Source organism: Rutidosis leptorrhynchoides, chromosome 8, assembly GCF_046630445.1.
Source record: "Rutidosis leptorrhynchoides isolate AG116_Rl617_1_P2 chromosome 8, CSIRO_AGI_Rlap_v1, whole genome shotgun sequence".
Lineage (NCBI taxonomy): Eukaryota > Viridiplantae > Streptophyta > Magnoliopsida > Asterales > Asteraceae > Rutidosis > Rutidosis leptorrhynchoides.
This window is the reverse complement of record NC_092340.1, coordinates 45,090,433-45,103,166: the sequence shown is the minus strand read 5'-3', so window position 1 is coordinate 45,103,166 and position 12,734 is coordinate 45,090,433. Positions and strand designations below refer to the sequence as shown.

General features: G+C 31.7%; 1 protein-coding gene, 1 long non-coding RNA gene and 1 pseudogene across 2 annotated transcripts; 2 read left to right on the top strand and 1 right to left on the bottom strand.

The window, feature by feature from the left end:
- Positions 1-3,530: 3,530 nt before the first annotated feature.
- Positions 3,531-5,982, top strand: LOC139861748 (uncharacterized). The gene is made up of 3 exons (XR_011763936.1): positions 3,531-3,939; positions 4,093-4,214; positions 4,335-5,982. It is a non-coding gene; the product is annotated as an uncharacterized lncRNA (long non-coding RNA).
- A 596-nt stretch (positions 5,983-6,578) lies between these two features.
- On the top strand, positions 6,579-7,255 carry LOC139863354 (kunitz trypsin inhibitor 5-like; annotated as a pseudogene).
- A 3,931-nt stretch (positions 7,256-11,186) lies between these two features.
- LOC139861466 (agamous-like MADS-box protein AGL61) lies at positions 11,187-11,762 on the bottom strand. The gene has a single exon (XM_071849855.1). The coding sequence runs from the start codon at positions 11,760-11,762 to the stop codon at positions 11,187-11,189; it is 576 nt and encodes a 191-aa protein (XP_071705956.1).
- Positions 11,763-12,734: the final 972 nt, after the last annotated feature.

The following is a 12,734-nucleotide window of genomic DNA, read 5'->3' as shown; positions in this document are numbered from 1 at the left end:
AACTTCAAGCTCATCAACTTCAAATGAACCATAGAACAGATGCAATCGAACACCTGATCCACGCTACGAGCTTTATCCTTAAAACATCGATTGTTCCTTTCAGACCATATGTAATATACCGACGCGGAGAACATGAGCTTCGCCACAACTATATTAGCAAGTCTTCTATGCGCCATGGGAGAAATATAATTAATAACCTCCTTCCAATCGTGCACATTACTCGGCACATCAATAAGCTGATTAACCGTCGACTATACCTGCCTTGGAAACGAACATTCAAAGAATAAGTGAGTGTGGTTGTCCGGTTGTTGTTTGCTGAATCCACATATCAACGACACACCATCTCTGATTTCCCAGTTCTTGACCTTATCTTGAGTTTTGAGTTTCTCCTTAACAAGTAACCATGACATAAATGCACGCCTATGTACACATTGGGCAAACCAAACTGCAGAAAACCATGTTGTTTTAATAAAAAGTTTGATTTTTTTAAAAAAATCTAACATTGAAAAACATGTTTTAAACCTTTATATATTCCTTTGTGAAATGTGTAATTTATTATTTTAATCAACTTTAGCCATTCAATTTTCAATTTATTTGTATTATGATTATGATTAGCAATATGAATTATGATGATGATTACAATTTACTTTTTACCAACTTGTAGTAATATAATTTTAATTGTAGGGTCCACCCAATTATCACATGTTGAATGGGTCTATTGTCAACAACGACAAATGCAAGCATACAATATTACTAAAAAAAAATCGCAATTTAAACATGGTAAAATACTAAGATCTATCTATAATCTATAATCTATCTATCTATAATCTATAACATAACATCATATAAATCATGAAAAATAATCTGACATATCACTCCATTAGCAACTTCTAATCTCACTTGCTGACATGTTAATCCCTCTTTTAATTACAACTAGTTTGGAGGTCCGTGCTTCGCTACGGAGACCAAATCCACATACACATATAATTTCAATACTTTTCTTAATCAATAATAAATAAACGGGTTATAAAATAAGGTAAATTATAAGTCGACTTCCAAAAATAGATAAAAATAATCATTACCTTTTGTATATAAGATAAAAATATAGGTAAAAAGTAAGTGGTTAAATGGTAAAGTAATTAAAAAGCATAATATAATGAATGTAATGTTTTAAGCTGTGTATTTTTACCTAAAGACTATTAATATTGGACTGAGGAGTAACATATAACAATATTTTATAATACTTAAAAAAGTAAACAATTTTTCTATTTTGTATGTAATATTTGTATATGTTCGGTTTCATATTGACCGGTGGTCTTCACTTGGGGTTGAGAAACGACTTTTCTTTATTGAAGGATAAATGAAGGATTATCAACGTCTCACCTCTCCTATAACCCATACATGTGAGATTGAGTTTTGTTATTGTGTTGTTGTGTACACCAAATTTTATATTTTAAAGAAAAATCAAAGAAATCATTTGTTCAATTACTCAACCAACGTTTTAACCTCCAAAACCCACCAATGGGCCTCTGAGCTGACACGTCTTATATATTATACAAACAAAATCACTTTTCCATTAATTAACTTATTTCTCCAGTGTTCTTTTCCTACTTCTTTCATCCCATATACCACATTCTCCTTCTCATTCTTTTCTTGTTATTCTTTTACTTATCATCTACTAAATGTCTAATATCTAATATCTAATTAGGTAATTAAAATTAGTTCGTTATGAATACTTGAAATATTGAAGTTTTCTAGATCTGTTGTATAATCCTTTTAGCCACACGACTTCATTTTAGTTAATCTAGTTCGTTTAAAAATTATGCTATGGTGTATATATATATATATATATATATATATATATATATATATATATATATATATATATATATATATATATATATATATATATATATATATATATATATATATAGTTTTTCGACTCAAATTTTTGTTTATATATCGATATACATAATACGTATATTTATAGTTGCAAAATACAGAGCAACTGTGTTTATCTATGGATTTATATTTTATACTCCATTGTGGTAAGAAAAAAAAAATTCAGAGCAACTGTGTGTATCTATGGATTTATATTTTATACTCCATTGTGGTAAGGGAAAACCCAAAAGATTTATATTTTATACTCCATTGTGGTAAGCGAAGAAAAAAAAAATTCAGAGCAACTTTGTTTATCTATGAATTTATATTTTTATACTCCATTGTGGTAAGGAAAAATACAAAAATAAAAAAAATAAAAAAATGCTGCAGTGATTTCGCTACGGTGCTACAGTAGCTGCTACAGTGATTTCGGGAGAGGTGGCGTATATCTAATTAGGTAATTAAAATTAGTTCGTTATGAATACTTGAAATATTGAAGTTTTCTAGATCTGTTGTATAATCCTTTTAGCCACACGACTTCATTTTAGTTAATCTAGTTCATTTAAAAATTATGCTATGATGTGTATATATATATATATATATATATATATATATATATATATATATATATATATATATATATATATATATATATATATATATATATTTAGTTTTCGACTCAAATTTTTGTTTATATATCGATATACATAATATGTATATTTATAGTTGCAAAATACAGAGCAACTGTGTTTATCTATGAATTTATATTTTATACTCCATTGTGGTAAGAAAAAAAAATTCAGAGCAACTGCGTGTATCTATGGATTTATATTTTATACTCCATTGTGGTAAGGGAAAATCCAAAAGATTTATATTTTATACTCCATTATGGTAAGCGAAAAAAAAAAAAATTCAGAGCAACTTTGTTTATCTATGAATTTATATTTTTATACTCAATTGTGGTAAGGGAAAACACAAAAAAAAAAAAAAAAAAAAAAAAAAAAAAAAAAATGCTACAGTGATTTCGCTACAGTGCTACAGTAGCTACAGTGATTTGGGGAGAGGTGGCGTGGTATGATTGGTGGGTGTTGTCCATTGTGGTAAGGGAAAACCCAAAAGATTTATACTCCATTATGGTAAGCGAAAAAAAAAAAATTCAGAGTAACTTTGTTTATCTATGAATTCATATTTTTATACTCCATTGTGGTAAGGGAAAATACAAAAAAAAAAAAAAATGCTACAGTGATTTCGCTACAATGCTACAGTAGCTGCTACAGTAGCTACAGTGATTTCGGGAGAGGTGGCGTGGTATGATTGGTGGGTGTTGTCCATTGTGTTAAGGGAAAACCCAAAAGATTTATATTTTATACTCCATTATGGTAAGCGATAAAAAAAAAAATTCAGAGCAACTTTGTTTATCTATGAATTTATATTTTTATACTCCATTGTGGTAAGGGAAAATAAAAAAAAAATAAAAAAATGCTACAGTGATTTCGCTACGGTGCTACAGTAGCTGCTACGGTAGCTACAGTGATTTCGGGAGAGGTGGCGTGTTATGATTGGTGGGTGTTGTCATATTTAGTGTATAGTACTATAGTATAGTATAATATAATAATAATTAGCACCTAATTATGCCACGCTGTAAAAAAAAAATTAAGAAAAAAAACACACCGTACGCTTCATCTTTTCTTCTTCGTCGTTTCTACAACCCATCCAAGACAAACCCTAAATCTCAAGAGATTCAATCGAAAAAAAAACCAAACACAACCTAAAACTGAATTGATTCATTCAAAAAAAATCCCAAACCCTAATTCATCTGCTGCAAGCCTCAACAGATCGATCGATTAATTCAATGCGATTCATCTGCTACAAACCCCATAAATCTTAATCGATTTATTTTGTTAAAAAAATAAACCCACAGTTATAATTGCATCTGATTATGCCGATCATCTCCTCCGATATGTTCAATCTAAAGGCTTCAAATCCACTTATAATCGCCAATCTCGATAAACCACCATTATCTTCGTTTACGGTTTTTGCTTGACCTACATGGATGGTGTAAGTTTTCATTATATTATGTAATTAATCTTCCAATCATTATGATTTGAATATCTGTGATTATACTTGGTATAATTTATAAAGTAATTTTTCTATATATGTACATGTATTCGATCCTATCAGTGACCGTTCATTCATTTATGCGGTATCCAGGTTTCGTGTTCTTTCAGAATTAGAGCAGGCTATTCGATTAGTGATCGTTCATTCATTTACGAGATAAGTGATAGCTCTTTCAGAATCAAAGCAGCTTTTGTATTCATTTGTGCGGTATTCAGGTTTTGTGTTCGTTCATTCATTTTGATCCTCCTCCTGAATTTTGTTAATGTCATCAATATCAATATTCCCCTATTTTAAATGGTTAACTAACCACAATTTAAAAATATATTCAATTCAAGGGATATGGACTGTTACAAGATATTTAAAGTTGAAGTTGTGTAGGGATGAAAAATGATATTGAAGAAAAAGGAATCAAGGTGAGTATCAGCAGGACCTATCTTCAGGTGGATCTTGTGTAATTAAGGTTAGTATTCAAGTTAATATCTTCAAGTGACCTTGCAAATACTTATAGCATTGTGTATGACAAGTGTGTGAAAAGGCCATTAACAGACGCTGAAACTGCAACTAAATCAAAGTTGATCGTAGAATTGAAATAGAATGAATCTGTAAAGCAAGTTAGTATTGATGAAGGATGGCATACTGTGGGGAAAGGTAATAGAATCATAAAAGATGTTAAAGGTGTTATTATGGTCAAAACTGCCCAAAAGTTGAATAAAGCTGTTGATTTTAAAAAGTCAGGTAGTTTGAATGTTACTCAAAAGAAAGTTTATAGTAATAGAAGTAACTTTGATAATGATGTTAAACAAAGTAGTAAGCAGTAGTGGATGAAGAAGGATGGTGGTTTAAAAAGTCTATATGGTTACAAATGATAATAATGAAGATATATTAGGAGATAGTGTTTTGGTGGAGTTGAAGTCTGGAAATGTGCCTATTAAGAAGAATGAGCCAATTGTCACACCGTTTGAATTTGATAGTTTAAAAAACCAGGATGCAGTTATGGGTAATGATGATGAAGAGGATCATATAGATATGAGATGGAATTTGTGGGAGAGTAACAAAATAGAACTTCATAAATTAGTTAATGAGGGGAACTTGCCTTCGAAAACAGAGGTTAGAGGATGGGATCCTTTTTAATAGCTTATTTTTTGTTTTTGTGTCAAGAAAAATGGGATTTATATTAACTTGAATGATGAGGATATAGAAGTGGAGTCTGAATGTGATGGCAATGCAACTTTGACTAAAAATGTTGATAAGGTAAGATCTGGATTGGTGTCGGAAGATCATGGCACCAATAATTACGAAATGTTCTAATGTGTATTATTTGTTGCAAAATTGATTTGACTTTTAGTAGTCAACGTGATTTGGTGATGTTATATAGATATTGGTATGTTAATGTTTCAATGGGTAATATTATGGTAAAGGATTCAAGGATGGGTCTTGATTATGCTACTGATAATGGATATGAAACTATTTGGGCTTGGTGGATCTTTGTCAGCCCAATTTGTTATGTCATTAACGATTGCAGGAGAATTTATTTAGAGAATTGGAGTCTGATATTTTTTGTAACTTTGATCTTATTGTTTACTTTGGTGTAATTTTGGTATTTTTAGAGGCATTGATTGTACGTGTTTGGGACGTACAATAAAAACGTCCCATCCCTATTTACTTTGGTGTAATTTTGGTAATTTTTCCGGGGTTCCGTCCCCATTATCGGAAATAGTTATAGCATTGGAAATATTGCCGAGCTTGAAGCATTTGTCAATGCAAACCAGGATAAATTTGAGAATCTGAGTTGCTTAGTCTACTTCTGTAGGAGTTCAAATCTTGTGGGCATACGTATATATTTTTGGAAAAATGTATATATTTATGTTAGGGTGTGTGAGTTCACTGTCTTTCTAAAAAACATCTATAGAATTAAGTAGTCCGGAAAGGAAACAAGTTAATACAATAGTTTGTTGCATTTAAGGTGTATTTATTCATAACGTTTAAGATACTTATGTGTACCATTTCATCATAAATACAATCAGTAATGAAGATTCTTGGATTTTTTTTTTCTTGTATCATACATATAATAGGTGATAATATGAATGTTTTCAAATACTATTTTATAAAGTTGACGTGCAACGCATGGACTCTTAAACAATTATCATGTCCTGTTTATTTTCGTGAATCCGTGTTATGTCTAAAACAAAATTTAAGTTATCCAACTCTCGGTGAAAAGTACTTGTGACATTGTCTGTATAATATCGTTAATTGATATATCATCATAAGATTCAAATTGTTTGCTAAAGAGTCCCCGTGCAACGCACGGGCTGTTAAATCTAGTATAGTAATAACTAACGAAGTTGTTAGAAAGATAATGCAATTTTGGCTTGCAAGAAAGCCCTATAAATACCAACCTCTATAGCTAAGTATTACACATATAAATCAACCATTAATCATCAATCAATTAAAATAAACAATAACATGAATTCATCGATATTTTCTTATTATTTTTTCCTGTTTTGCCTAATCACAACACAATCAACCCTCATGCAACCTTCTGTCATTTTCAGTTAGTAGGATGCTAACTGCTTGATGATATGAAGTTTATTTCGGTTGAGCTTTTATGTATTGTACTGGACATTGTATTCCTTCTTTTTTTTCTTAAAGTTCTGTTGCCTTTCAAAAAAAAAACAACACAATCAACCCTCTCTAAAGGTGAAGACGTTGTGTATGATGTTACAGGGAAAAAAGTCCTTAACAATGTTCCATACTACATTGGCCCAGTGATTTGGGCCAAAGGAGGCGGAATTAAATTATCCGACCACGAAAATAACAAAAAAATTTGCCCGTTTAATGTGGTACAAGACCCGGCAGAAGTCAACTTAGGTGGCAAGTTTAGCTTCACTCTAGTTGCAAAAGAAACATATCTCAAAACATCACGAATTCTTGGTATTGACTCCGGCTCAACCACTAGTGTTTGTGACGCCTCGACATTTTGGAAAATCGCTGATGCCGAAGCAAAGGCACCATCTAATGTGATTACAACGGGTGGGTTATTTGACACGGCACAATCATGTTTTCAGATTGTTGAGTATCCTAAGCCAACAAGTGCAAAGATTCATAGCTACTTGCTACAACATTGTCCCTCATTTTGTGGCGCAGGACCTAAAACTTGCTTTAATGTAAGCACTGTTGTAGTTAATGGGGTTAGGCACTTAGGCATCTTGCTTCACGTGGTACTCCTTTTGAGTTTGTGTTTCAAAAGGCTAAGTAACTCATGTTAATTTATATGCAAGCGTGTGATGTTATTTCCATAATCTGGATTGTTAAATAAGGAATATGTATGAGTAACTAGTGATTTTATTTCAATGAGATAATGTTCCAATAAAAAAATATATTACTATATATGTTTGTAGTATTGAGTTAGTTATCAAATTCAATACTCCATCTCTCACAAAAAAAAACAAGAAAAAAGAAACTATTCAATTTTTACTTTTAAGATCTTTATTTATCAACTTTAGATATTTTTTGTCTGTAGATTGAGTTTTAAACGTATTTTTTATTGGTATAACTATGAAGCGTTTTGTAAGACTAGAAATAGTGCCGCGTCAAAAAGGGAGCGTGAGATGAGCTGGAAGACTTTGACGGAAATTAACGGTAGTAACCCAACGTCAAAAACTGACGCTACAATGCGTCAGTTAGATATTTGATGAAGAGTTGACGCAGGTTTCCTCCAAAAAGCAACCAATGAATGCTTTTCTTAATTTAATATTAATATATTTATGTTATTAATTTACTTTTTCATACCCAATTTTCAATCAGATTTTACCACATCACCTTCCAAACATTTGACACAAAAATTTGACATTTTGGGTTAACGGGGGTCAAATACAGTCACAGTTAAAAATTCATTTTTTTTTTATTATCAAAAAGTGCACAATTTACCTCTAACGTCACCGTCAGGGTTAGAAATCGTCTAATACAAAAAGTAACTGAAATTCAAAACTGAAGGTTAAAGACTTTGGAGAAAATACTATTTTTATATGAGTATATGACATTACATAACATGATTACAAAATTTTGTTCTAACCACTTACTAGTTTATAATAAAGTGTCTGCATATAAAAAAACGTATTGATAGGTGTTAAGTCATGATAAATCTAATCTAATTGAACGTTACATGGTATTAGTATACATCATATAAACTAACACTTTGCGGGAGTGGCTTGGTGTTGATATGCCTGTTATGGTTTCATACAGGGACGTCTTTGGACATAGGCAAGATAGGCAACCGTCTAGGACTCAAAAAATTTGAAGGGCCCAAAATTTTAAATATATATATATATATATATATATATATATATATATATATATATATATATATATATATATATATATATATATATATATATATTTCCCAAAATATTATATTTAATTAAATAAAAAAATGTCAATTAAAATTGTAAATATTGTATTTTAAATAGTTAAATGTATTCTAAGTATATACAAATTGATAAATTTAAGTATTATCTTTTTATATGTATTAAAAAATTAAACGTGTGTGAAGGCTCATTTTTGTGTTCGCCTAGAACCTTCGAATTGTTGAGACGGCCCTGATTTCATGAGTCGATTCGTGGAGCTGGTTTCAAAATTGGGATGTGTCTTAGAGACAAAAAGATGTAGTCGATCTACTCCATTGTTGCTCTTGTGGTTTGAATGCTTTGGAAATATCGGAATAGTGTGACGTTTAATGAGATGCACATGAAGAAATGTTCTTTTTTTATTCAAACCGTACCTTTTCTTTTTCTTAGCTTCATAATAGAGGTCGCCTTGTTAATTGTTGGAACACTAAGCTTTATAAGACTTTATCATTTTGCTCTTGCTAAAGTGCTTCTACTAATAATTTTTAGCTATTACTCCGTACTAAATAAATTTTAACACTTTGTAACTTATATACATTAACATTTATCATTTATTTAAGGCAATTAAAACATGAAACTCCAATATTAAATTTTATTTATAGTTCTTTAACATATACCATTACATATATTATTATTATTATTACATACTAATCATAACTCATAAATAAATTAGAAAAGTAAAAGAAAAAAAAAAAAAAAAACTGCTAGTGAGATACTAACAACTTAGACCATTATTATCGCAGCGTGGTGGGAGGTGATGGCTTGTACGGCGTGGTGGGGAGGCGCGATGGAAGGATCACGGGAGGTGATGGAGCTGGTGATCGATGCTGATTGGTGTTTGAGGGGTAAAAGCTGCAGCAACGGTCCCAAACAGCAAATATATCCGTTGTCAACCGTTGCCCAATTTTAATTTTTTTAAAACATAAATTTTGTAAATAAAAAAATTTACCCACCTCTATAAATATTCATCTCATTTTATCACAACACTTCACAACACTTTCAACCTTATAATTACTAAACACTCTCTAATACATCAATTTTCTTAAATAATGTCTCAACATCCCGAAAATAATGAGCCCGGTTCCGGTAATTTATACAACTTCGGGTTACCTAATACTCCCGGTTCGAGCTCAAATTCTCCACAAAATGTTCGGGGTACTCGACCCCTTGGTAATGTTTCACAACATAATCTTTTTAATGATTTCAATAATCCATTGTTTTTTACTCAATTTCAACAACAACAACAACAACACCACCAACAACTTCAACAACAGCTTCAACAACAAAACCAAAACTTCCAACAACAATTTCGACAACCTTATCAACAACAATTACCATCACAATTTTCCAATTACTCGCAACCCGGTGTTATACCATTTCAACTTCCAAATATGCAACCATGGACACAAACACAACAAACTTTTACACTTTTAGATAACGAAGCAGTAGAAGAAGTTCGTGGTGTAAGTCAAGTACCACAAGTTCGGGTGCGTTCGAGTCATAAACGAAAAGGCAAAGAGGTTGCGAAAGAACCACAACATAAAAAATTGTGGACTCCAAACGAAGAAATTTGGTTGGCGTCATTTGGATAAGGCGTGCAAAGATTTTACTGCCTTATACAATGAAGAAGAACGTAACCCAAGGCGTAGTGGTCGAAACGAAGATGACGTGTATAATTTAACCGTGCAAAAATGGCAAGAACGAGCATCAAAGCCGTGGGGTTACAAGGATGTTTGAGAATTCTTGAAGAGGAAGCCGAAGTGGTATTCACCACCTGCAATTGGTGGAAGTGGTGTGCGTAGAAGAAGAGGTTCACAACTTCAACTCGAAGATGAAGACGATGATGTGGTTGGAGAAAACCAGACAGTCAATCTCGGGTAAGATCGGTTAACCAACCTTCATGAGCTATTTGGACCCGATGCAATTCAACGGCCAATGGGAAGAGAACGATCAAAGAAGGCTGCTAAAAAATCTGGTTCGTCTGATGCGGGTGACTTCATCACGTGGTACGAACTCTTCCAACTCTTCAAGATACGACGAGTTGTGTTCGAGATGGTCAGACAATAAGGAAAAAGAAGTGGAGAGGCGAAACAACATTACGAATCAAATTGTAGAGGAAGAACGAACACGATCTGCAGTGGAGGTCATAAAATTATTTAAACTTAATTTAGAAGATATCGCCGATCCGAAAGAAAGGAAATCCGCTTTAAAGTTCAAAAAAAAGATGGCCGAGAAATATAAAGATTATATCGAGCTTTCAAGTGACGACGAGTAATTTATGTTATGAACTACGTTTTAAGTTTTAGGAATTTAATAAAGTAATTGTATTAGGATTTTTAAATTATCGTACTTTTTAATTTTTAGGACTTTAATAAATTGTAATGGTTTGCATTTTATTAATTTAAGTGTGTTTTTATAAATTTTTATTATTTAATATGTATTATTTTTATATAAAAAAAAACAAATTAAAAAAAATAAATCAAACTAAATGAAAATTAAATTAAAATGGTGGGACCAATTTAACTCATCACATAACCATCACGCCCACCACTACAAACTGCATCACGCCATCACCTTTGCCAAATCAGCACTATACCCCACAAAAACACTCCATCACGCCCCCATCACCCGTCACCACTGTGAATGGTCTTAACCAAATTCCCATGACATCAAAAAAATAACTAAAAAGGACTTCAAAACAAACCCTGACCATACCCATAGCCATGGGTATGAGTAAAACCAGAAGATGCTGATATAATTGTAACAGGTTTCATCTCATAGTGATCAACTTACATCACCTCTAATAATATTGTTATTAGTACCAAATAGCAATATAGCGTTCGAATTTTCAGTAAAAAGTTTATTAGCTTGTGCAGCAACAGTCTTCTTTAGTTCCTCCATTGAGTCCTTTAATTGTTCAAGTTCATGCAAACTCAACTCTTCAATTGGTGCTTCCCACCAAAACTGACTCTGACTCGCCTTTCTCATTTCGCCTAACGTCTCACTTTTTTTCTTCTCGGTTTCTAACTCGTTAAGAACGTGCGTTAACTGCATGTTTAATTCTGGAATACTAGCTATTCTATGTGCCTCGACGAGATGTAAACTTGTCGTGTTAAGATTAGGATTTCTTGTTAAAAACCTATCAACAATTGACTCGACTTTAGGATGACCAAATGAGAAAACTTTACCAGCAGGTGAGAATACAACAATAGCGATTTCAACGCCGCATAATGTGCAAAGCTCACTAGCTTTCTTGAATAGCCCTGATCTTCTTTTGGAGAACGTCACTTGAAGATGATTTTTTGTTTGGATTTTCGCGATTTTGATCTTTTGGCGACCCAAACTTGGTTTCTTTGCCATATCTTGAGAAGAAAAAAAAATTAGGAAACTTGACTAAAAATGGTGGTTCTTGGCTAATTTAGGTTTGAGTAAACATGGCAATTTATAGGTGGTGAATTAAATTTGTTTCCCGGGAGTTTTGATTTCAACACATAATTAGGGAGTTAAAAAATCTTCTTCATAATGGATGGATATCTGGATATATTAATTCTCTTGTTGTTAACATCATTAGGCTAACTATTTGACTTTTAAGTTATAAAGTCAATACCTTGAATTTGTAGCTTGCGGGATCCAATTATTTATTTAAATAATACTTCGTATGTATATGTATGATAACATTTGAATCAATAAATTATTTTGTAAGTGGTTATTAATGAAGGAAAACTTTGGTTAAAAAAAAAATCTGTCTTCATTAACTTGAGATAGATAATATAGTAAGTGTTATGATACATTTTTAGTAAACCTTAATTTGTGCAATATATACGTTTCCTAGAAGGAGTTATTCAATTAATTAACAGTTTACTATACTGAACAATGTCTTAATTTCTAAGCAAAATGTAAAATCCATCCATTAAACTTGTTGCAGATATTATTGAAGTCGGTACTTTCTTATCATAAGGTTGCATTGTACAACTCAGTTCGATTAGTGTGGTCTTTTACTAGTTTATGTAAGGTCTATGATCAATACATTAATCTTTGATACTAATGTTGTTTTCTATACTTCAAATTTATGATCAGTTATCAACAAATGACATTGATGAAAATAATGACTAATTGAGTAAGCAATAATGCACAATAACACATTCCTGGTTGCTGGTAAGTTACAAAGCATACTATGAAATGACTTCCTTTTATCTGCAAAATATCATTTATATCCATTAATGTAGCTAATTAAAATGTCTAATATCACACAGTTGTCTGATACCTCTTATTATAGTGCAGTGTTTGGCCTGTGAAACAGAACAAGGAATCCAAAAACAGAAGTTGTATTTG